The following is a 25,341-nucleotide window of genomic DNA, read 5'->3' on the forward strand; positions in this document are numbered from 1 at the left end:
CGTTATCCTTACTTTCAATGTACATTTTGTCCCTTTGAAATTCTTTTCTGGTAGTGAGGGTAATCTCCGAGGTTCATGAAAGCAGCCTTATTCTTCCACATTGTGATAAATGGCCTTCAATGTATTCCAACGGGCGCCCCTCCTGGCCAATCAGGGTGTGTGCAGCAGCTTCGACACCACCCCCCAGCGGCCGCACAGGCGCACTGAGCTCCCAACTGCCATTTTGTGGCAGAGGCTACTCTGCTAAAGCGGGAGAGGGATTAAAACAAACTGCGAAGAAGACTGCATTTCTTACCAGCCCACCAAACTTTGTAGCAGACACTCTGTGCTTTCGGTCGAGTTAAACAGGAGGAGAAACACACTAAAAAGAGGTAAAGTATCACTACTTTTCTGATAAGGGGGGAGTTTGCAGGATCTTTAATCGGCCTCTAGGTGTCACGATGGGGCTCTGGGTCCGGGCAGCTCGTCGAAGAGTGTTTGTCTCCCTCTATCGTTATTGAAAACCCCGTCAAAATACGTTTAAATAACCGAAGTTCTAATAAATGTATACACAACCCACTGTATTTCACACATATTTGTGAAAATATCGTCGCGTATAAGTTACGAATACTTCGTCGATTTGGTTGGAGAGTTTAGGCCAAGGCGTCCATTTTCTCGCTTCTTTGTTTCCCGTCTTTACAGCCTTGACGACATGGAAACTGGCGGGTTTAAGTTATCGCCCATAGCTAACGTTAGCTTGTTTGCATTAGCATACGCAAAGTGTAACAACAAATAAGCTTTCATACGTAAACGATAACGTTACTACCTGATTGTACACAAATAGCTTAATTTCATTTCCCAGTACATGTTACGTTGAATTTTATCATGCTATATAACGTTAAGGGAGACCTTTATTTGAAGAAATCAATGTAGCAACGGACGTTAGCTAAGTTAACTAGGCTAGCTCAGATTCAGGGCCTTCCCCACCCAATGGCCCCAGCCTAGAAGTGCCCATTCCCTTAAAGTAACCAGAGCAAGCGTTCGTTGTCGTGTTTCCTTTAGCAGAATCGGTAGTCGCCGTACATAATACCGCTGAAATTAAATTCAGTTTAGGTAGCTTTCCTTGTAGAGAAGTGTACACACGGAAATTGTAACGTTAAGGCCAGCGCGGAAAAGAGGATGACGAGGCATTCATAGCAAAACGATCCTCAGTGATCACAGCGACCACTGATTCACTAAGACCAAACACACGATTTTGTGCTCTCCCAAGCTCTGACTTCCTCCACTATCGAGTATTGGAACTCTTCTTTTCTCCTGTCACCGCGGCCATGGTCGGATTTGGCAGTTGTTGTTGCACCCGTCGCCCGCTTGTCTCTTATTCTAAGCCCACCTAGAGCCTCATAGCCACAGATATATATTACAGCAGAGAGCTCCCTCTACGACTCGGCTTGGAGAGCTACAAAAATACCGCTATATAAATGCTGTGCAAGGAGACGACAGTTGCCCAACTGGGCGCTAATTATCTTTTCCATGTTGTGGTAAATTTGTTTTACCATAAGTCAAAGGATCTGTGAAGGCCTGTACCAGAGCCTCTCCGGTTTCCATCTATTTAGCAACATGAAGACAAATGTACATGGAAACCTGCAGACACACACATGTTAGGCATTGTCACAAACATGACTGCTGTTGCTACTCCCCTTGTCAGTGATGTTACACACAGTTTACATTTGCCAATTTGACTTTACTCAACCGTTTAGGCCCGAATGCAACTCTGATGTTTATAGATGAACTGAGCAAATACAATCACCATTTGACATCATTTCAAGTATTCATCTCATTAGGTACTCTGGTTGTTAATCTAGACAGCCATCTCATCCAAACCATGAGTCATGCTGCTATAACTGGCATATATTGGTAAGTGATGCAGGTGGAACGAATAGTTGATCTGTGTTTGTCCAAGTATTGAAATTTCTTTACTCAGTCACCTACACAGTCTTTAGATCTAGATAGAGACCAGTTCTTGGACCCAGGTGAATGTGTCGCAATTCAATATGGACCAAAATCACCAGTGAATTGTTCTGTGGACTCAAAAGAAAGCCAATAAGATTTTGAGCTTGTGAAGTGCTGAAACATAATTTCAAAGACTAGTTATCATTATCAGCCTTTGTGTACCAGTAGAAAATAAACTCTGCATTAGAAAGTTTTTGAATGTCTTAAGATCTGAGAACAAGTGATATCAACAGGTCATTCTTATGTGAATTTCCTCTTGAGAGAATCATTCCTGCTTCTTCCAGATGCAAAAGGAGGTCTTGCTCAATATAAAGCACTTCTACCCATTAAGGATGGCACTGTCTGAACACCATGTTTTGAAAGATTGGGAAGAATCCCTTCAACTTCCCCTGTAATCAAAGTTTGACTGACATCAAAAGCAAATATTGAACACTCCCTTGTGTGTGTATGTGAGTGTCTGTAAGTTGCGTGACTGTATTCACTAGAGATGCCCAAATCACGTTTTGTGCAGCCGACTGATCATCTATGAGTGAGATCGGCCAATACCAATAATTTTTGGTGTTTTGTAATAGCAGCTGGTTTAGCGGTTAGTCAGTTATGTTCAACGAGCAGCACAAAAATCCCAAGGAGCAATGCAACAAGTATTCTTCAGTAAGGACAGCTGAATTATGCAATGTAATAATTAATTAACGTGTGTTCATTTACGTGATTTAACACAATTATTAACAGACTGAAAAAAAACATTACATTGTTATTCATCAGGCTAAACAATGCAAATAGTCTAATAAACAAAAGGCAACATGTTTCATAACATAAACTCAGTTGCATTGTGCAAACTAAAGAACAATAGGATTTCAAGCCAGATACATGCTGCATTGAAATTTTTTCAAATGTAAGAAATAAAATAATATGCCTCATAACATGGCTTGCAGTCTGTGTGTCTTGTACATTTCCAAAACAAATATTCATGACATGTATTGCAGATGTCGTATGTTATATCAATTTCGCACACTTTGTACTAGTTTCACTGGGCTGACATGTTGTTTTGATGGCCTGTTGCATGCTTGCACACTGAACAAGGTGGGATGTGGGACTACACTACACAGCACACAGTGCTACAGTCAGCCGCAGACGGTATTAACCACAGGTGATTGGTTTTAAGGTGATCAGTGACTAGAAGCATTATTTCCAATCTACCAATTTCACATTTTTGGTGAGAATCGGCTGATAAATCAGAGCATCCTTACTATTTACCACTTCACGTCCTTTGCTATCACTTCGTTGTGATAGGTAACTCAAGACATCTTGGGCTTTCTCAGCAGCTGAGCTGCAAGAATAAAAAATGAGAGGAGCTGTCATGGAAGCACTGACTAGTTTAGTGAAGATATTGGTGTCTAACAATAGAGTCCCCTTCCCCTCTTGCAGGTTTACAGGCAAGTAGCAGCCTGAAGCCTAAGGTTAGCACAAGTATTTTAAGCAGAACAGTTGTCAGAGATGTGCAGGGTTATAAAATCACTGTCTGTGTGTGAGAGAAATATCTCAATGTACAGGTACAGCTGTGTGACCCTGTGTATCCCCTTTCCCTCCTCAGGTTGGCAGGGACAGTCAGGTAACAGACAGTTGACTCAGCAAAGCTCAGGGATTTCAGCAGCAAAAGGGAGATTGCCAGTACCACAACCCTGCAGACTGCAGCCCAGTGTACAGAAATCATGAAAACAGTCCATTTTTCCTTGCTATTCCAGGTAACACCAGTAGTGTTAAGTGCCAACAGTTTTACAACAATGGGTTGTTTGAAGTATGTCACACTTGCCTCAGACATTCGCTCAAACAAACCTTTTCATCAATCTCATTCATCATTAGTGACAGGTTACTTTACCTGTAGAGAGCCAAGTTCTGTCAGTCGACTCACAGCAGGTGGATTCAGTATTATTTGAATGAAGTATGTACAGAGCTGTACATGCTCGCTCGAGACTAACATTAGCATTAACAGCTGTTTACTTACCAGTCTAGAAGAAACATTGTGAGTTCAGCATCAAACCTCATTCCTTTACTCACCAACAGCTGTCTCCAGAGGTGGAAGCAAACATCAATGTTAACTCTTGTTTTGCTTCTTTTTCTATCACTTCCTTTCTTCTACTGAAGATAGCATGCTAACCAGCTAGCCCCAGTTCTCTGCTCTACCACCAGGAGAGATCCTGTCACACATTAGTGGGCCTGTGAACCGTAATGCCCCTGTCTGTGTGCCTGTCATTCAGGTGGCACATGAGAGCTGTAACCCAACCCAAGTCAGTCAGGGTTGTTATTTGTTTAACACAACGTGAAGCAATGGAGATGTTTATATTGTTAAGTTAATTGTCACAAAGTACTTGGCGATTAAAATATTTTTAGTGGAGCAACTTATATACTGCAACTTATCTACCCCCTCCCCCAATTAGCTACCGCCACACACAGAATCCGATTCTGTGGGAAACACTGGTTACCTGTTTTGTGTTGAGTTGCTGAGAAAATCTGCATATTCTTCCATGGTGTAGGATTAAACACCACCATCATAAAGCAAACTGTAGATGGCCTAAAAAGCCCGGGGGGTGACACTACATAATGTTTGTTTCCACAATGCTATATTTCAGTTTCTACCCAGCATGGACAGAGGGCCAACAGAGGGTGTAGGGGTGGTGGAGGTCCCTGCCAAAGACTTCCCCTCCATCCAGGCCGTTCACAGCCAGGATGCCATGGTTGCTGACCTCCTCCAGCAAGCTGCAGAGGCCGGGGGCGTGGTAGAGGGACAAGCTGGAGTCGTCCTTGAACAAGGTTGTTACTTATTGGGCATGACATTATCCCACAGTCTAATTGTAAAAAGCGTCTTGTAGTTGTAGATACGTTTTTGAGTGAATGTGGTCAAATGTTTTATCCACCTGCAATGTCATGTTTCAGGTCATGGAGAAGGAATGGTATCAGCCACTCAGGCCCAGCAGCAGCTGATGGGAGCTGGGGTCGGGGTTGGTGTAGAAGGCGGAGCAGGGGTTGAAATGATGGTTATGGACTCACTGGATCCCACCCTGTTGCAGATGAAGACTGAGGTAAGGTCGCTGTTTAGAGCCCAGTCTTAGCAGAAGGTTTGGCCTCACAAGAATACGTCACTGGTGCTGATGTCATTCTACCTTAGAAATGAAATCAGATGGAAGTGAGGACACCAAACCTGCCTGCTACTGTCTGATGCTTTGCCCTACATTTCATGTAACAGTCCCTTAACATGAACTTTATTTGCAGGTGATAGATGCTGCAGTGGGGGGATCATCAGCAGCAGTGGGTGTTGTTGGAGGGGTCGCTGGTGCTGCTCACCAAGCAACTGTAACAACAGTGGACCAGACCCAAATTATCACACTACAGGTAGGTGCTCTTTTGAAACCACTTCACACCGCACTGTCCTCCAGTTATTCCACTTTTTTATCTCTTTGTAGTGTCTGGAGAACGCCGTATTCACAAGCTTTCCTTTGGCATACTAGTTATATTCTGAGATGTTTTATATTCACTTTCAAGTCCTGAGTTTAAATTAATAGATGCCCCAGATGTGCTAACCTTTTGTTTCTCACTGTCCTCAGGTGGTAAACATGGAGGAGCAGGCAGCCCTGGGCCTCGGGGAGCTCCAGCTGGTCCAGGTGCCTGTTTCTGCCACCACCGTGGAGGCTCTGCAGCAAGGCACTTTTGTAGACACCACTGCAATGCCAAAGGATGGAGACCCAGTCATCTGCCACACCCTGCCGTTGCCCGAGGGCTTTCAGGTAGACAAACAGACATAGGTCAGGATTTGAGACTGCATTTGAAAATTAGCAGCTGCATCAATGCTGTTCTGTTACTTTTAGTCAAAAGTTTGATTGAAATTACTGCAGTCTTTCTAGTTGAACCTCAAAACATTTCTGTTGGACACTCATAGCTCAAGTCTGAATTAAATACAGTCACATTAATTCATTGACCACAGATGCACAAGGCAAAACTGATCAATTCTTTTTTTGTACCCCCAGAGCAGAGATGGATTTATAACTTATTAATCAACTCTTATGCTCAAATAAAACATCACATCAGTCTGTTAAATGATTTTATCCCTGTCGAAAACCCCAGAGTAATGTGGATGCCAGGAGGAAAGTATTAAAAGAGATGCATCTTAAAACTAAAATGTATTACCGTGGATGTAGACTTCCTCTGACTTGTCATGAGATCAAAATACATCTATAGCACTCATCTTAATCATTCTCAGTGTTTACTGAAATACCAATGCCAGCCCCAAATTATCATTAGAACTGATATAATCTAATATATAGATATAGTCTGGTGTTGATATGTGCACAAGTATTGTGGTTATTTCTTGTGCATTTAAACATCTTATGACATCACAGTGCACATAAGAGGATGAACTGCTCATAATTCTGTTGGGCACAGCATTTCTGTTTTGCCCGTCAACACCTACAGAAGAAAAACCTCAAACTATTTGTCTGGAGTGATAACTGATGAAACAATTATTGTATTTGATGTGTAGGTAGTCAAGGTTGGTGCTAATGGGGAGGTGGAGACAGTGGAACAGGAAGAGGAGGGAGGAGAGGCCCACCAAGAGGAAGAAGATGAGGAGGTGGGGAACCAGCTGCTGGAAGAAGGGGAGGATGAGCCCATTCAGCCTCCGAATGATGACCCAAACTGGGCTAAAGACCCAGACTATCAGCCTCCATCCGGAGCAGTCAAGAAGACCAAAAAGGTAAGTGTGTGCTGTCAAGTTCTTTGTTACTGGGGATGTGAGACTCTTCCCTTCCCTTTTCATCTGCTGAGGATGAGGTCTTGACACTTGCTTTTTTTCTAGGGTAAAAAGAGTCGTCTGCGTTACGCTGATGGAGATAAGGACATGGACGTCAGTGTGTATGACTTTGAAGAAGAACAGCAGGAGGGCCTTCTGTCTGAAGTCAATGCTGAGAAAGTGGTGGGCAATATGAAACCACCCAAACCCACAAAGATCAAGAAGAAAGGTGAGACACTGCTGTGTGCTGTTATGAGGGCACGATGGAAATTACACTACCAGTCACTTTTTTTGAAGCACAAAACAGCTATGGCAGTCAGGGTTAGGGTTAGGGTAAGTATTTAGTATTATTACTAAACTATACTTAATTACTTCTACTCATCATTCTTAGCTGTAGGTAAACATGAGTAGCTGTTGTTTAATCTACACCAGGCTGTGGTGCAGAGAAGTTACTAAAGTTTTCACAATTCCCTCTGCTCTCAACTCTCAACTTTGTTATGGAATTTTGTGTGTTAGGAGTGAAGAAGACGTTTCAGTGTGAACTGTGCAGCTACACCTGCCCGCGACGCTCCAACCTGGACAGACACATGAAGAGCCACACTGACGAGAGACCTCACAAGTGTCACCTGTGTGGAAGAGCCTTTAGGACGGTCACCTTGCTAAGAAACCATCTCAACACACACACCGGTATACACCAACACACAATATCATAAAAAATATTAGACTACAAGAAGACCAAAAAAGTGGTCTATGAGTAGATAGAAGAATGTTTTTTTATTTTACATCATACAAAGGAAGCTTACACAAGTCTTGTTTTTTATTTATGCAGGAACTCGTCCACACAAGTGCACAGACTGTGATATGGCTTTTGTGACTAGCGGGGAGCTGGTTCGTCATCGTCGCTACAAACACACACATGAAAAACCCTTTAAATGCTCGATGTGCGACTATGCCAGTGTGGAGGTAAGACAGGCTCCTGTCTGCTTTATGTGCTTGATTTTTTACTAAGTTTAAAGTTTAGTTTAATCTATTACAGCTGTTACACTTCTCTCCATCCAAATAAACCCACCCAGGGCTGGAGAAGAGTCAAAGATAAATTCATAACTGTGTAGCCAGCTACAAGTTTAAATATGTTTCTCCAACAAGTTAATCCACACTGTTACAGACTTCAGATGTACAACTGCTCTGCTCCAAGAGTCCAAAACAGTTACAGACTGCATGGCCACCATGATGACAGATGCATTGTTTTATTGCAGTCTTCTGTAAGGTGACTATGTTTGTGTGTGCATGTTGTGTAGGTGAGTAAACTAAAGCGTCACATTCGTTCCCACACCGGTGAGCGTCCATTCCAGTGCAGTCTCTGCAGCTACGCCAGCAGAGACACGTACAAGCTGAAGAGACACATGAGGACACACTCAGGTAAATTTGACACCTTCACCGCTTTTCTACATGCTACACAAAACTATAATGTTCACTTGTTATAGGGTAATTTAGAATATTCTGATGAATTCAAAACTTTTGTGTAGTTCATATGTTGTGTTTCAGACAACATATGCCTCATTGTTACCTCTCAGGTTTCTTTTGTCTTTTATTCAATTAGATTAGAAACATAAATTGAGCAGCAATGAACCTGTGTATATGTTAAAACCTATTCTCAGGAGAGAAACCTTATGAGTGCTACATCTGCCATGCCCGGTTTACCCAGAGTGGAACCATGAAGATGCACATCCTGCAGAAACACACAGAGAATGTGGCCAAATTCCACTGTCCACACTGTGACACTGTTATTGCACGCAAGAGTGACTTGGGTAAAACAAACACACAACACACACATACTATTTACTTTGTCGTGTCGTTTCATTCCTGTAATCTGTTTTCTTTTTTTTAATGTGTGCTACTGCAGGTGTCCATCTTCGTAAGCAGCACTCATTTATTGAGACTGGAAAGAAGTGTCGTTACTGCGACGCTGTTTTCCACGAGCGCTACGCTCTGATCCAGCATCAGAAGTCCCATAAGAATGAGAAAAGGTTCAAATGTGACATGTGCGACTACTGCTGCCGCCAGGTCTGTACACTCATTACTCTGTAGAATTACCATACATGTAGCAAATTTAATAATGGGTATGGGTGACCCAAACAGCCAGTTTTTAAAAACTTTTTAATTTGGTTATTGGTTTATAATAACCATGTCCACCATCGGTGTTAGTTGGTAGATGTTAAGTAATTTTATAAGGGCTGAAATAATTCCTCCAAACTTGAATAACTCAATTACTAAAAATCCTTGAATCTGAACCTTCATTTTATCCATAAAACATTAAACTGTTGTATATATACCCATTCAAGTAATTTAAAATTTATTAATAAAAATTTAGTTTTTCCTTTAAAGGCAGCCCTGTCGTATTGTCTTTTGTGTATTTAGTCTTTGTTCTATTACTCTTAATAAAGCGAAATTATTTCTTATCTGATTACTTGTTTAGTCAAAGGAAAAACTGGTAGAATATTTGATGAGTAAAATAAATGATAGCTGCAGTCCTAAAACATCTGAGCTGCTTTTGGCACTAGAGGGAAAGCTGGGATCCCCAAAGTCACAGGGTGTTAGAATTCATCCTCTTATATCCATCCACTAGTGCAGTTTCAGGACCAAAATACTAGGCAGAAAGACCGACATCCATAGGGCCTTGCTGCTAGCATCATAAAATGTAATCATTTGAATGGCTGGGTAACTGTGGTATGTCTCATGCTGCTGGTACAGGAGCGCCACATGGTGATGCACCGTCGAACCCACACCGGAGAGAAACCATATGCCTGCAGCCAGTGTGAGAAGACCTTCAGACAGAAGCAGCTGCTGGACATGCACTTCAAACGCTATCACGACCCCAACTTTGTGCCCACCGCTTTCGTCTGCCCCAAGTGTAGCAAGACCTTCACTCGCAGGGCAAGGGCGCTTCTCTTTTATCTTTCATACACCCGAAGTTGATTCTTAGGGGCTACACACAGGCTAAGATGGATTTGTTATAAAAGTCAACAGCCTTTGTAACTGTGTATTCTTATAGAACACTATGGCGCGCCATGCTGAGAACTGCAGTGGTGAGGTGGAGGATGCCGAGAATGGAGCTCCAACCCCAAAGAGAGGGAGAAGAGGAAGAAAGAGGAAGATGAGGAGCAGGAGAGATGAGGATGACAGCGGTGGGAATGTGATTGTGTGGGTGCACGTACTTTGTTAGCTCAGCTCCGATTAGTTTTGTCTGATCTCTGTCTTTGCTCTATCAATCTGTCATTCAGAGGAGGATCACGTTGAACCTGACGAGGACGAGGAGGGTGAGGGTGAGGGTGAGGAAGAATCATCACTGCTACAGGAAGAGGAGGAACCAGAGGGTATGGAACTGGACCAGGCCCCTGCTGCCATTCCTGTACCGGCCCCCGACGAGCCACCAGTCAAGAGGAAACGAGGCAGACCCCCGAAGAATGCCCCTAAGCCTCCCGCAGCCAGCAAGCCAGTCAGGGTGGCTGCCAAGACAACAGCTTCTGGTGAGAACACTGACTGGATTCATTAGATACCAGCTGATGTTAAGCAGACAAGATGTATTTAGTCTTGAGGTGAGGTGGTCACATGCTGAGGTTGCTTTGGACTTTCTCATTGTCTCGTTGTTCATTTTGATGAATGGGTTCGTAAATATCTTGTCATGATTCTATTCTTATCCATTATTTTAATATAAAATTTTAATGATAATGAGACGTTTCCAGATTAATTACATATAATTTTCAAAAACACCTTGGATTATGCATTTATAAGGACATGGAGAGAAAAGATAAACAGACTGTGTGACTGTGTCACATCACAGAGCAATAAAACTTAACAGACAAATATGAGCAATGTTCTTTTACAGAGTTCGACAATTAAGACTAAAATATGAACAAACCATTGATGAGACATTACGCTAAACTCAAATGACTTGTTGTAGCCCAGACATGGTATAGTTTGGGTTATTTGACATGGGATTGTGTGAGCTACTTATACATAGTAGTAACCTTGTTGTTGTTACCTGCAGTAGAAATGCATTGGAAAATTTGCCAGTTTGGAAAAGTATGAGTACCAGCACAGAAGCAGAGTCTTTAAATAATAGGGCTGCACAATATGCCAAAAAATCAATTGTTTTAGCAGATATTGCGATTTCAGTCGTTGGTCGTTTTTTTCATTTTCACTGAAAACAATATAGAACTTATGATGTGATTTTTGTTGTGTCTTGTACCAAACAAACATGTTTTTATGCCTGGAGAATATGGTTTTTAGGCCGGGACATCTCTGTAGCACCACATTGTGGTGCTAACAATGCTCAACAATGTGATACATTTTACCTTTATTAAAAAATGGCAGCTCCTGTGATTAGGATATTGTACTTGACCATATTGAGATTTCAATTATATTTTGATAAATTGTGCAGCCCTATTAAATATAATGTCAGTGTCTCTACTGGAAAGACATCTCAGTGGCAATAATTCCCCCTTCATTGCAGATCTGACATGGTAAACTTTAGAAGTAGTACAGCCCTGTCTACAGTGCTAAACGCCACAGGGTAATGTAGTGCACTGCATTATGATTTTGCTCTACGCTGTGGAAAAGTATCTGATAAGTCACTGAATTGTGACCAAGCTTGTCTTCGTTGTGTGCTGTGCAGCTGCTGCCATCATTCAGGTGGAGGATGAGAGCACCGGAGCAGTGGAGAACATCATAGTGAAGAAAGAGGAGGGCGACGCCTCTGCAGCGACACCTCTGGAGCAGGGAGTGGCCCTGACAGTGGAGGGGGTGGGGCTAGATGGGGACGGGGTGGAGACTGTTGAGCTGGCTGTGAATGAGGAAACGGCAGCCGCTGCTGCTAATGGAGACCTGACGCCAGAGATGATCCTCAGCATGATGGACCGGTGAACACATCACAGACGCACACATGCAGTCGGACTCTGTCGAAAATTGGCGAATACAAATTAACGTTTCTGCATCCTCAGCCTTCACCTCATGTTCCATTTGTGTGTGCGCTTAAGTGGCAGCCATTTTGCCTTCATTGGAGTGGCTGCAAAAATGGTGACAGCAAAAACAACCATGCACAAAGTAAGGAAGCCACATGTAAATACTTACACAGCAACTTCACATCTACGTATGTCAACCTGCAGACTAACGTTTGTGGGTCTCATACACAAAATCCCCCTGCACATACCTGTGTCCTCTCCTACATCATATAAGGATATTGTCCAAACTAATGACTGACTGCTCTCTGCTCTTAAATGCTTTTTTCAGTCTGAATGTCTTCTGAATGAATCATTGTGTATTTTGCTACTTGTGTCTACCCAAAGCCACATCCTGTGTCAGTCCTCACCCACACCTTCTGCAGTTAATTTCTCTATGTTGCTCTGCCACAAGGGGTCATTATTTCATCCACTTTCTCTTATTACTTTGTTTTTCTGTCCTGCTTGAGGTTCCTGCAGCTTTGCTGCTTTAGCAGATTCCAAGCCTTTATTTGTGTACGTATAGATCTAAATGTAGTTTTTTCCTAATGAAAATGTAGTGTATGGTACTTCAGTTTGCCTCTGAGATATCACCTGCTCTCAGTCATGATCTGTATATTTTTCTTCCTTGGCCTGTGTAAACACATGGTCTGTTATGTTATCAGTCAGCTGTTTGTACATTGACAGAAGGATTCTTTATAAATGAGCTAATGAGGCAGGTGTATTCAAATGAACATAAATCAGTGATAACTGTTTCTCAGCTTCCTAGTTCATCATCCGCATTGCCAGCACCCAACCCTGTTCTTATGGAGACTTGCCCTCAGTCAGCTCATGTACATTAAATACTTGAGGTAGTTTCCCAGAACCAACAGAGTTTGAGATGAAGCTATTTTTCGACTGTTTTCTATTTTCTGCGACCTGTCACTGACAAAAGATACTTCTCATTCGTAGCTAGTGTTCCTCCTGTTCGAAAGAGAGCATAGATAGTTTGCCATCAGATAAACTGAATGATCCCTGCTGGATGGAGAAGATGCAGATGATCCTGATTGTTACATATTGATCATTGAACATTCCAGATACTTGAGTTAATATGGAATTATGCTTGTGCGTTAGAATCATCTCATCTGAAGAACTCGGCAGTAACAAACTCAGTATTCACACCCCAGTTCACACTGTGTTTGGAACAGTTATCAAAGAGGTTGTCAATCACCCCCCCGCCCTCCCCCACAATAATCAATGATCACCAACTGTGGCAGGTGATTTGCATGTAAATACATATTTTAAACCCTTTTGCTCTTTGATTTCTGGTGAACCTTTTTAATGTTTTTAAATAGCTGGTTTGGAGATGTTTTGGTTAAGAAGGACATCATGGTTTCACTTGTGGTCAACATGTCAGTACTGTGCCTGGTACTTGACGTCTTCAGCCTGTAAAGGTGCTTTTCCTTCCACAGATGAACCCATCTTAACCAACCGTGCTGACTTGAACTAATCTGAATCACTATGGTTTTTCTGTCTGTATTCTGTTGCTCATAGCCATTTTCTATCTGCTTTGATACTGTTTTTAGTTTTCATTTCTAGCCATTCTTTTGTAGTGGTCACTGGGTTTCCCTGCAGGCTGGTTGGTTCAGTTCAGTCCTATGACAGAAGCTTTGTCTCACTCTGTTCTCCTTTAACCTTTGGCCCAAAGGCATGAGGCTTTCATCCATGAAGGATCGAGAGGTTTTTGAGTGTCTGCTGAAAAACAAAACTTTCACTGAATGAAGTTCAGCTAGTAAATTGTAATTAATGACAACAAAACAGCCTTCATGGTCTTTTTGACAGGTTTTAAAACTGTTTTTAGAAGGATGACAGTTTGTGGAAGCTGTGTATTTTTGCTGTAATATGATTAACTATGTAATCAAGAGGGCTAATCCACACTGTTCTCAGCCTTGGACTAAGGCCCTGTTAGCCCAGGTTTTGCAGTTCCACTAGTATTTCAGTCACTGTCCATTTGCCACTGATTCTAAGGTATGTCCTAACCTCAGCAGAGGCCAATCACTCCTGATCAGAGCTGTCCCTGATATTTTTTTTTATAAAACACAGAACTAAAATCACTCACAGGAATTTTCACAGTCCGGATCTCAACAAACGTGAATATGTTCATCCTCAGACTCGGGCTAAAAAGTCGGAGGTTTGACCACAGGTTATGATGGTCATTATGTGGCCTTCATTTTCTTTCACCTGTTTTTGTTATATATAACATCTCCTCTGTAACATGACACTGGTTAGATGCCCAACATTAAATGTAAAAATGAGGATCTAAAGAACCATGGTCACAAGATATCTGAGGGAATCAATGTTCATGCATCAAACTGACACTGTATGTTCTGTGACTGTACTTCTGTGGTCTGTTATCTGTCGATCATGTTATTCTGCAGACGGACAGATGATGCTTCGCTGTTCTCATAGCAACAGTATTGTTTGTTCTTTGCACATTGCTTGTTTGTTTTGGCAGAATTGAGAGAAGAGTTGTCAGATTTAAACACGTCCCTGTTTGAAGACCCAGAAGAAACCTTTGTCATGTCATTTTGAAGCTGAGACACTGTACAGCTGATGAAAAATAAAATCATCCTAATGGGCCTATGACTGCTGCATGTTTCTGCTCTGTCATTTAATTAGTACAGCTGGGGTGGGGGTGAGCGGCAGAAAAACCTGGTAGAGCTGGGTGATGTTGATTAAATTACCATGATATTTGTATGATACGTTAATGTTATGATAAAATACTAGAGTACTTGGAGTTCTTTGTGTCCGTTGATGTACAAAATGTAGAAAAAACTTGTCTCTTCCTCCTTCACTGAGGGAAAAAAAAAAGTTGCATGATGGACCATGACTCACATGGCTCACAAGTTGTGACATCACAAAATCCAGCTGGATTCTCATTATTATCTGTTTTTCAGAAGGAAACACTTGAACATTGCTATAGTAGGCCTATTGTATTGTTTACAGTTGTCTGTTACATTGAACATACTTTTATGGATAATAGAGAAAAATGGTGCAAAGCACATACTGTATATGTGCAAATCATTTTTTCTGAATTATAATTACCCAGATGTTTTTCAAAGTAGATCGCACTTTAGAGCTGTTGCACTGTTACTGTTGACATATAGTATTTTTAAATAAATGGTGCTCTTTGTGTTCATGTCGGACATGCTGCCCCAGCAGACTGCAGCATAAAGGAGTACACTGGCCACCACTGCCTGATAAAACGTGTTCACTGCAGACGTCAAAGGATCTGAGCCTCCTGAGCCACGAAAGAGCCGGCTCCGCCCCTTCAGGTAGATGGCATCTGTGTTCAGGGACCGGTCCAGGTCACTGTCCAGGTTAACACCTAGGTGTTTATAAGTGTGCACCACCTCAATGTCCTTCCCTCGAATGTTGACTGGCTGAAGGGTGGGCCTAGACCTCCAACAGTCCATGACCATCTCCTTGGTCTTGGAGGTGTTCAGAAGGAGGCAGTTCTTGTCGCTCCATTCACTGAAGGACATCGTCAGATCCCTGTACTCCTCTACCTGCTTGTTCCTGATACTCGCCACAATAGCTGTGTCATCTGAGTATTTCTGGATGTGGCAAGACTCAGAGTTGTATATAAAGTCGGCTGTATACAGGGTGAACAGGAACAGAGCCAGAACAGTTCCCTGTGGACTTCCAACACACAAGAAGAAGAATACATTTTTGAGAAAACCTTTAACTATGCAAAAGAATTATAATCAGTAATAAAAGTAAAAAAAAAAAAAAAAAACATTTTACAAGCAAAATAAAAAAAAAAAGGCTAATAATAATGGTTCAACAATTAAACAAAAATCGTAATGGTTTGAAGTATTTCTACAAAGGTGCGCTCATTCCAGTGTTGTACTTTAGGACATTTTAACAGTAACTGATCATTTATATTTAATGCAGCTTTTCTACACTTTAGCTTCCTTCATGTCGGGAAGAATGTTGTTCGTCTTACTCCACTCAACCGACACCTGTAGTTACTAGTAGTTTGCCAAATATGAATTTTATACTGAAAACATTATAGTCTTGTAAAATCTGATGTATTGTTATAAACTTAATATGTATTCTGAGTCTGTGTAGATTTTTTTCATGCTAGTTGTCAGTGCTAATGTTTTAGCTGTTAGCTGTAAGTTAAGCTAGTTTATGGCTACAAGAGTCTGGGTTAGTTGTAACAACAATTCACACACAAACACACACACAGAAACAAATAGACACACACAGACACACAAACACAAATGTTCAGTTGTTAAAGCTGGTGAACATGTGCACACTTTGGTCAGTTTTATTATGTTCAAATGTTTTATCAGTATTATGGCTGACAGTAAGTAACGTACTGGGCTCTCTCTCACATGCACACACACACACACACACACACACACACCAATTATGTTATAAAGTTATTTAAGTGTTAAATAAAAAGCTTCAATATCAAGTTTTTGTCATAATGTTTCATTTCACCTCAGTGAATGTTACAACTAACCTGGACTAATGGGCGAATTGTAACATTTCACTCCTTGTGTTTGAAACTAAACCACAGACATGTTCTGTTTGTGTAGCAGAGATAACAGCTACAGCATTTAACAGCAGACACATGGAACTAGTTTGTATTAAACTTTGAATGCAGAAACAGACAGAAATGTCAAAACTGTTACAACCATCCCCGGTCTCCCCTAATGGAGGATATTTAGATTGTGGTATAAAACACTTTGTCCATGAGTGCTGCTGTCAAAATGTATGAAATGTATGTTGGAGTCATTTTGATGGATGTTGTGGTGCCCCCTGGTGGTGAAGGTTAAACAGGCATCCTTGCACTAGCTGTACCACAGTACAAACACCTGCTGTCAGTCTTAAAGATTAGACTTTCTCATATGTAGTTCAACGACCTTGATGCTCTCTTGCATTTCTCCTTGTCACCATGTTCCTCCTGGCCACTGTCGCCCCTCAGTGCTCCGACACATCTCGTAGGTTTTACTCAGTTTGAAGCTCAACTTTGTGAAACTGCAGATTTCCTGACTGTGGTGAGTTTCTCAGTGTGGGAGGTTAGAACTGGGTTCCTGCCTGTTCACTCTCCTCTACCTTCACTATGATAGTGACTCACAGGGTGGAACAGGATGTGTATGTATGTGAGTGTGTGTCGAAGTTCAGTAGCAGAAAAAGTGTGCACAATAAGCAAGAAAATGTGACGTGTGCATGCACGGGTGGAGAAGAGAAAGTGGGTTATATGCACACAGCATCTATCTGAAAGAAATCTTGTGTGTGTGTGTGCGTGTGTGTCTGTGCGTGTGCGTGTGCGTGTGTGTGTGTGTGTATTTGTGTGTGTCCACACCTTCAGTATCACGTAGCGACACCTTCCTCCTCTGGTCTCTGCTCTTCAGCTCTGGATGATTTATTCTGATTGTCTTACTCCGATAAGATTTATTTTTTTGTTTGTTTGTTTTTGTTGTTAATGGCATATTGAAGTCCATATTTCCTTCCATGATTTCTTTCCTATTGTATTGACAGTGTGGTGTAAAACACTTGGCAGTCGGTGTAGTTGATTGTAAGGTGGTGGGAAGCTGGAGGAGCAGTGGATGATCACAGCTCCACTCTTTGTGCGTCTTTCCACCAACACTGTACTGAAGTCAACAGGATGGACTCTCAGAACCTGCAAGGTAAGATGAACTAACTTCAACAGCTAAACTAAAAACAAATGGCTTTTAAAAGACTGTGCCCGTGTGTTTTACCCCATATATTTCCACTTTATTTGCAGTCAATAATAAATCCTCCTTCCTGAAGGTTGATGTTCAGTTTGTGTTGCAACAGTTGTAGAGAGGTGATGACTCAACTCGTTGTAATACGTGATGCTGTCGAGTTGTATTGCCTTATACCATCAGGTGTTTCTAATATTTCGGCCTCCCTATGTGTATGAGTGAGGCTAATATTAGAAAGATGTGGTGTTTGTTTTGTATTTCATGGTATAAAACATGTTAAAGGTTCGTATCCTGGAAATCATCTGACATTTCCACCTTCGGTTCATCCAGACGCCTTCACTTTGTCTCATTTTGTTATGTTGCTGTTTTATGCTAAAACCATTTTTCCCTCATCAGTCCTCCATGGTGACAAGGTGAAAACGGAATTTAAACATTTTTGCAAATGAATTAAAAAGTAAAAACTGAGATATCACACTGACATAAGTTTTCAGACACTTTGCTATGACTCTTGAAGTTAAGCTCAGGTTCCTCCTGATCATCTCTGTTTCTACACCTTGACTGGAGTCCACCTGGTAAACTCAGCTGATTGGACATGATGTGAAAGACACACACCTGTCTATATCAGGTCTCACAGTTGACAATGCAGATCAGAGCAGAAACCATGAAGAGGAAGGAACTGCTGCAGAGCTCAGAGACAGGACTGTGTTGAGGCTCAAAAACATTTCTGCTGCACTGAAGGTTCCTGAGAAGAACAGTGGTCTCCATCATTCTCACATGAAGAAGTCTGGAACAACCAGGACTCTTCTAGAGCTGGACCTGGACTAACTGAGACATCAGGGAGAAGAGATGGTCACTCTGAGCTCCAGAGAAACCTCCAGAAGGACGGCCATCAGCTCTCCACTGATGAAGTCCAGACGAAGCTTCTCCTCAGTGACAGTTTGTAAAGAAGCAGCTAAAGGACTGTGAGACTGAGAGAAACCAGATTCTCTGGTCTGATGAGACGACGCCTGAACTGTTTGGTCTCAGGTCTCAGAGTCATGTCTGGAGGAAACCAGACACCGCTCATCACCTGAACACCATCCCAATGGTGAAGCATGGTGGAGGCAGCATCAGGCTGTGGGGGACAGGGAGACTCAGGACCTCAGACCAGGCTGAAGGTTCACCTTCCAACAGGACAATGACCCTCAGCACACAGCTGAGACAACACAAGAGTGGCTTAAAGACAACTCTGTCAATATCCTGACCGGAACCCAATCCAACATCTGCAGAGACCTGAGAACATCTGTCCACTGAAGTCCTCAATAACCTGACAGAGCTGAGAGGATCTGCAGGGAAGAACAGTGTGAAAAGCTTGTTGGATCAGACCCAAGAAGACATCAACTGAGTCCTGAGTAAAGTGTCTGAATACTTCTGTCAATATGATATTTCAGTTTCTCCTTCTTAATAAAAACAGCATTTCTAAACTTCTGTTTTCACTTGTCATCATGATGTACTGCATGTAGACTGATGAGGGAGAAATGAATGTAAACAATGTTAGCATGAGACTGCAACACAAACTGTGAAGTGAAGGCTTCTGAAAACTTTCTGAATGCTCTGTAACTATGGAAAATCTTCAAAATAAAACTGTGGAGGACCCACTCGTAGAGTAGATATGTAGATAATTCATACTGCATCACATGTGTTGAATTAGAGAGAGACCTGACTTCACAAACATCACTCAACTGTTGTACAGAGAAGAGCAAGGCTCAGCTTTGCTGTTAAAAAGGTCAAATCTTAGTGAATCAGTTACACAAAAGTCATTTTATGCCTAAAGTGTGGCCTCCCTGACTTCGGCTAACAGCTGTGTTTCCACTGTGACAGTCAGTGACTCTAACTGACAATAAGAAGGAAACATGACTCAAACTGTGGTTTGTTAAAACTGTTGAAAGGGGGAAGAGTTCAAACACCACAGGATTCTTTGAACTTAAGCTGTTGTTGTTTTGTTGCTGATATATCAATAAAATGGCCAGAAGAATTTATGAAGAAGAGCAGGAGCAAAATGTTTCAGAAATTTGACCTTCAATACAGAGAGAGAGAGAGAGAGAGAGAGAGAGAGAGAGAGAGAGAGAGAGAGAGAGGGAGAAGCTGCAGCCACTTGATGGAATTTATCATTTATACACACATTTAGTAAATGGTTTATAAGGTACTATAATGTATTGATGAGCAGATGTAAGGACAGTGGACAGGAAGTGTTCATTAATGTATAGTGTTTGTCAGGAATTCCCTCTTCTTCTGTGTTTTATTTGAATAAGACGATATATTTGTGGTTTTAAACCAAAAACCATCTCAGTGTGTGTGTTTGTGTTTGTGTTTGTGTGTGTGTGTGTGTGTGTGTGTGTGTGTGTGTGTGTGAGACTGCTTTATTGTGACATCACGAAGTCCCAGAAGTCCTGACGGCTGGTTTTAAGGCTCAGTTTCTGAATACAGGCTGTGTGCATTTCTCTGTGGACTGAGGCTTTGATACTTTCACAGTATTGATATAGAAGCTAGACCTGATCTATAATCACACAAAACATGGACATCTGCCTTTAGACTATATGGAGCTTTAAAGATGAAACACGACTGAATGAATTTAAATTCAGTGCATATGAGAAACAAACAGCATCTGAAGATACAGTCCACTGAAATAGAAATAAACTTCATCATGAGGTTGAGAGTGGTAGTGATATTTATCTGTTAAATCTATCAGCTCTGTGATTTCTTTTCATGGCATTAAAGACCCCTGTATGAAGCTTACGCACAGGGTGTAACAAGTCAAGACTTTAACTGTGTCTTCAAATGACTTCAAAATCAAAAAAAAAAAAAAAAGAAGGTGAAATTTGGGCAGTTTACAACTGACAGTCTTGGGCGTGTTTCCTGATGGGTGATGGGTAATGTGGCTTCCTTGTCACCTGATGGCCAGAACAATGTAAATGTTTATATCATAGGCACCTACTATCCATATATTCTTTTCATTTGTACGTCTCTATAACTGTTTGTTGTTTTTGTTGTCATTTACATGTTTGTCCATAAAAAGAGAAGTTCAATTTATTTTAGAGGCATCAAACTCATGATAATGTCAACTTCAATCTCATGAAAATACAACAATGCTGGCCCCTGAAATGTATTTCTCAATGATGAACTGTGTCTAGTATGAATGCGGTAAGGTTAGTCACGTGATGATGGTGAAGGTCCAGCTGTAGTCATCATGACAGGTACAGTACCTGGGTTCAGTCGGCCTCGAGGTGACAGTGCTGCTGTGTGTGTGTGTGTGTGTGAACAGATCAGATCTCAGAGCTGCTGAGGCCTCACAGAGTGTGTCTGGTGACGCCTGTGGTTCTGAACCACTCCGGTCCACCATGTGGGAGGTCGGCAAACAGGTTTGTGGTGAGTGACTGACTATAACTGTCTTTACTGTGTTGACTGTAACCAGGACAGGCTGACAGTTTTTATAGGACAGGATATCTTTGGATCAAATGAGCATGAATCATAACAGTGACAGAGCTGGTCAGTCTCTCATTATGTGAAACAGCTGACATATTCCGATACTTATTGACATGGCAGCATCAGTGCTGCCTTGATGTTAACCTTGTGTTGTGTTTGTTTTTGATATCAGATAAATAGATAATCGTGTGTGTGTGTGTGTGTGTGTGTGTGTGTGCGTGCGTGCGTGCGTGTATGTGTATGTGTGTGAATGACTGTTGCCCACAGTTTTGTATCATACTCCTGTCCTGTTTAATCAGTCTTGTATCTGTATACTAAATGCTGAGGCAAAGCTGGATTATGAAGTTTATTATTATTTTATTATTTTTCTTTAATTCTGTCCAGAAAAATGTTGATATAAAATACAATTCAAGGCTTTTAGGTGCTGATCTGACTTGTTGAGGGGCCCTGAGTCACGTCTCATTTTAAAACGTCAAATTACCACAAACGGTGAAATAATGACCCTGTTCCAACACTGTGCATCAAACCCAACATGCAACAACCATGTTGTTCCTATCAGGGGAGCTACTGGTGTGTCAATCCCACAACTATTGTCTCGTTTCTCTCCTTAATCCTGTCTCTCTGTCTTAGGTCCTGACTCTGTGGAGAGGTTACCTGGTTATAAACAAGCAGCCTGTCAGGGTAAACCCCAACACAAATGTTAAAACATGTTCTAAACCAAACTAACTCGACATCTGAAGGTTTGAAATGACTTGTCTCCCTGGTCCTGTTCAACTGTTCGTTCTGACCCAATCATCTAATGTGTGACCAGACAACACTGAGGGACTGTGAGACGGGGGTTGTTGGGATGTCATCTGGAATCTTCTCAAACTTATGCTTTTATGTGAAATGTTCACCAGTTTTCTATCTTCAAGCTTCAAACAGTCATTCAGTGGAGAAAACTAATTTACGGACATTTTAAAGGAGGTATTTGTAACTTTTGCTATTGCTACATAGCCAGTGTTAGCATGAATAGCTGTTTACGTACCAGTCTAGAATAAAATGTTGAGGTTCAGTATCAAACTTTGTTACTTCACTCACCAAGAGCTGTCTCAGAGGTGGAAAGCAACCCTCTTTTTTTGTTTCTATAGCCGCGTTTCAACCAAAAAGTTCCAGGTACGTCTCTTCAGGAACTAAAAGGTTCCATTGTTGTCTGCGTTTCCACCGCGGCCTAAAGTCCCGGGAAGATTATGTAAAATTATTACTTGACATTACATTATTCACAGCACTTTGAGGACATAACATGAACGAACATACGGGACAAATTGCATCCCGTATTCATTCAATACAGGATTTTCAAATACAGGATGATCCCGTATGATACGTGACGCGTGGCATCCTCAGCCACTCCTGTTGTTGTGGTCCTTTAGTTTTTTCTGAAGTCCTGTTTCAGTTTTTTTATCTTCTCCCGGACTTGTTTTGCGCTGTGGAAAATGTGTTTGCTCGCTGCTGACTTTTAAACATCGCGGTTGAAATAAAATACAGTGAGGACTCCACCAGTCAGAATTGTTCAGCACTGCAGACCACACCCCCCAAAGTTCCTGAACCTTTGGAAAGTACTACCCCCCGACCAGGTACCTTTTTGGGGGTCGATCAATTACCCCGGAACTAAATTTAGACCCTGGTTCCTGCGGTGGAAAACGTGGCTTATTTCTATCACTTCTTTTCCACTACTGAAGATAGCATGCTGACTAGCTATCCCCAGCTCAGTTGGCTGTCTCGTCACTTTCCGATACCAAGTCATTGTAGTGTCCAGTCTGCCCTGAAGAAGTAGTCCTGCTCCGGGGACCTGTTCAAACCTTTTATTATGAATGTAAATGTAACAATGGATGAAGCTCTTGGCAAGACTAACGTTGGCTATGTAGCAATAGCAAAACCTACAAATAGCAGCTTTAAAACTGTGATGACACTGATTGATTTCATGGTTCTGTTTTAATGGCTCTTAAGCCATTGTCATCTTTGTGAGGGCTAATTTCAGTTTTAAACCAGGCAGCGAGGACATTTTGTTCCGTCCTCACTACCTCCCTTGTTTGAAGGTTCAAACTTAGATTTAAAGCTCCATATTTTCCTCTTCTTCTGTGTTTTATTTGATCTGTTGATCCATAAGAAGATATATTTGTGGCTTTAAGAACACAAAACCATCTCTGTAGTTTCACATCTCCTCTCCTCTCTTCTCCCTCTTCTCCCTGTTTCTGTCTGGCTGACTGTTTTCTGAGTGATCCAATAAAAATATAACAGATTTCAGGTAAAAACCCAAATCCTGCAAGGTTGGATGGTGGGTCCAGGTGGGCGTGACATCACAAAGTTCCAGAAGTCCTGACGGCTGGTTTTAAGGCTCAGTTTCTGAATACAGGCTGTGTGCATTTCTCTGTGGACTGAGGCTTTGATACTTTCACAGTATTACTGTAGAAGCTAGACCTGATCTATAATCAAACTACACATGGACATCTACATTTAGACTCCATGAAGCTTTAATGTAAAGGTAGAAATTAGGTTTAGGTTAGGGTCAGTGAGATTCCACCCAAGTATAGGATGACACACATGTGTGTACATGTTCTTGTGTGTTTTGACATATGTGTGTGTCAATCTGTACAGGTGGAGAGCACTTTCAGCTACCTGGAGATTTGCTCCATCAACATTCACAGCCTCACACAGGTACAGGAACAGCTCCGAATAAACTGTGGCTCGTGTGTTTTTGCTGAGAGTAATAAAGCCTGTATGATGTCATGTGTGTGTTGCAGATTGTGTTGGAGACAGACAGGCAGACTTTGTCTTTCAATGTACTGCACGTTGAGGATCTTGAGGCCATGGTCAGTCACATGACCGCCTCATTAAAGAGGATCTTCCCTGATTCATCTCCAGGGTGAGTCTCACTCAACAAAGATGTCTGAATGCACACCAATGAGTTGAATTCATGTTCTCCAAGTAGAGTTTGAATTTGAAGAGGCCATCAGGTGAAAATGTGAACATTACACATAGATGAGAAATAAAAGTAAAAGCCAGTCTGCAGGGTGTTAGTGAGGTGTTGTTCCTCCACCAACAATATGAAATATTTCAACTACTGAATGGATTTAAACATCTGACACACACATTCATGTTTTCCTTGGGATGAGTTGTAGTAACTTTGATTGTAACAGATAATCAGCAGGTCAAAGTTTGAGTCTGTCCAATACTCTGGTTTCTCACCAAACAGAGCTAATGACCAAATGTTAGCATGCTACCATGCTAAACTACACCGTGAACATTATACGTGCTAAACATCAGCATGTTAGCATTGTCATGTACAATTGATAACATGATGTTAGCACTTGGCTCTGCGCCTCACACAGCTGCAGTAGACTCTAGTCTTACAGTGTATTTCTCCTCGCCTCCTCAGGAAGCTGCTAAAGACGATTCCTCCGGACATGCAGCAGAGACTCCTCACACTGACTGCTGTGATAGAGGAGCAGCTGAACAGTCAGCCCGGCTCCTGTGGTACGTGCCTTTCAGGTTACAGTGTAGGTGATTAGATGTCTGATCAGTGTTTGTGTTGACACTAAGAAGCCGTGTGTTAGTGTGCCATAAAGCTTGAGATTAACCTTTACTTTATGAAGTGAGGGTCAGCTGTTTATCTCGTCACTTTTTCAAGTCATATTCAAGCTAATTTGAACTGAATCCATAAACTGTAGGCCAATATCATTTCATACAACAAGCTGGTGGTGAATTTTAAGAATGTCCTCTGTTGTATGGGCTCAAATTAGGGTAAAAAAAAATTTCAGTTTGTAGTTGTAAATCAACCTTTGTAAACCTGTAAAATAACCTGGAGGGGAAGAGGAAGTTTTTTACAAATACAAATCTTTTATACAAAAGTACAAATTCTTCTGCAGATTTATGTCACAGGTTTAAAAATGTTGATTTACAACCACAAACTCTAGAATTATTTCTGAACATCACTTTATAAGCTCAAGATTTTTTTGACCCTATAACTTGAGCCAGTGCCGGCCCGTGGCAGAGGCAGTATAGGCGAATCCTAGGGCCACCATCATCTCGAGGGGGCACCACAAATGGGGGAAAATGTTTAACTTTTACTCTTTACTTATACTATTGCAACTATTATTTTGAGATATTATACTCAATATTGCTCTCTGGGGAGGATGGGCAAGTTATCTGACGTGACCCCAGAAAAGACGCTGTATCTTTCATCAAGTCAAAACGACCAAAGCTCTCTGGTGCCCAGGGTAAATGAACAGGCTATTGCATTGGTAGTTACTGTGTTAACTTGCTAGCTTACTTTTGGAAGATAGTAACGTGGTTTGCTCATCAATAAATAGCTCGAGTTAACGTCAGTTAACGTTATTCCCTCTTTAAATTC

At 41.6% G+C, this 25,341-nt stretch overlaps 2 protein-coding genes across 4 annotated transcripts in view; both read left to right on the forward strand.

The window, feature by feature from the left end:
• The first annotated feature begins 209 nt into the window (after positions 1-209).
• On the forward strand, positions 210-14,391 carry ctcf (CCCTC-binding factor (zinc finger protein)). The gene is made up of 16 exons (XM_023397355.2): positions 210-371; positions 4,617-4,797; positions 4,921-5,066; positions 5,257-5,376; positions 5,589-5,768; positions 6,521-6,733; positions 6,836-6,998; positions 7,286-7,456; positions 7,599-7,732; positions 8,068-8,188; positions 8,428-8,577; positions 8,673-8,833; positions 9,521-9,703; positions 9,822-9,954; positions 10,051-10,296; positions 11,445-14,391. Exons 2-16 carry the CDS (start codon positions 4,629-4,631, stop codon positions 11,690-11,692), a joined length of 2,538 nt encoding a protein of 845 aa, XP_023253123.1. The 5' UTR covers positions 210-371; positions 4,617-4,628; the 3' UTR covers positions 11,693-14,391.
• Positions 14,392-17,153: 2,762 nt separating this feature from the next.
• Positions 17,154-25,341, forward strand: part of carmil2 (capping protein regulator and myosin 1 linker 2) — a 67,898-nt gene continuing 59,710 nt past the window's right edge. For 2 of the 3 annotated variants that reach the window (XM_087171547.1, XM_087171546.1), the window contains exons 1-6: positions 17,154-17,450; positions 20,791-20,894; positions 21,582-21,632; positions 23,586-23,645; positions 23,732-23,853; positions 24,367-24,464. In XM_087171547.1, the coding sequence (XP_087027673.1) occupies positions 17,429-17,450; positions 20,791-20,894; positions 21,582-21,632; positions 23,586-23,645; positions 23,732-23,853; positions 24,367-24,464 (457 nt within the window). In that variant the 5' untranslated portion in view covers positions 17,154-17,428. The remainder of the gene's footprint in view (positions 17,451-20,790; positions 20,895-21,581; positions 21,633-23,585; positions 23,646-23,731; positions 23,854-24,366; positions 24,465-25,341) is intronic. The other variant, XM_087171545.1, reaches the window with a different exon arrangement.

This window comes from Seriola lalandi, unplaced genomic scaffold, assembly GCF_002814215.2.
Source record: "Seriola lalandi dorsalis isolate HSWRI2012SDOR001 ecotype SW California unplaced genomic scaffold, Sedor1 jcf7180002055008, whole genome shotgun sequence".
Taxonomy (NCBI): domain Eukaryota; kingdom Metazoa; phylum Chordata; class Actinopteri; order Carangiformes; family Carangidae; genus Seriola; species Seriola lalandi.

Bases quoted from the DNA above. Each gene is read 5' to 3' on its own strand.
- ctcf (XM_023397355.2), top strand. From the start codon at position 4,629: ATGGACAGAGGGCCAACAGAGGGTGTAGGGGTGGTGGAGGTCCCTGCC. The intron at 7,457-7,598 runs GTATACACCAAC...TTATTTATGCAG, and splicing joins CCATCTCAACACACACACCG to GAACTCGTCCACACAAGTGC. The intron at 8,578-8,672 runs GTAAAACAAACA...GTGCTACTGCAG, and splicing joins TGCACGCAAGAGTGACTTGG to GTGTCCATCTTCGTAAGCAG.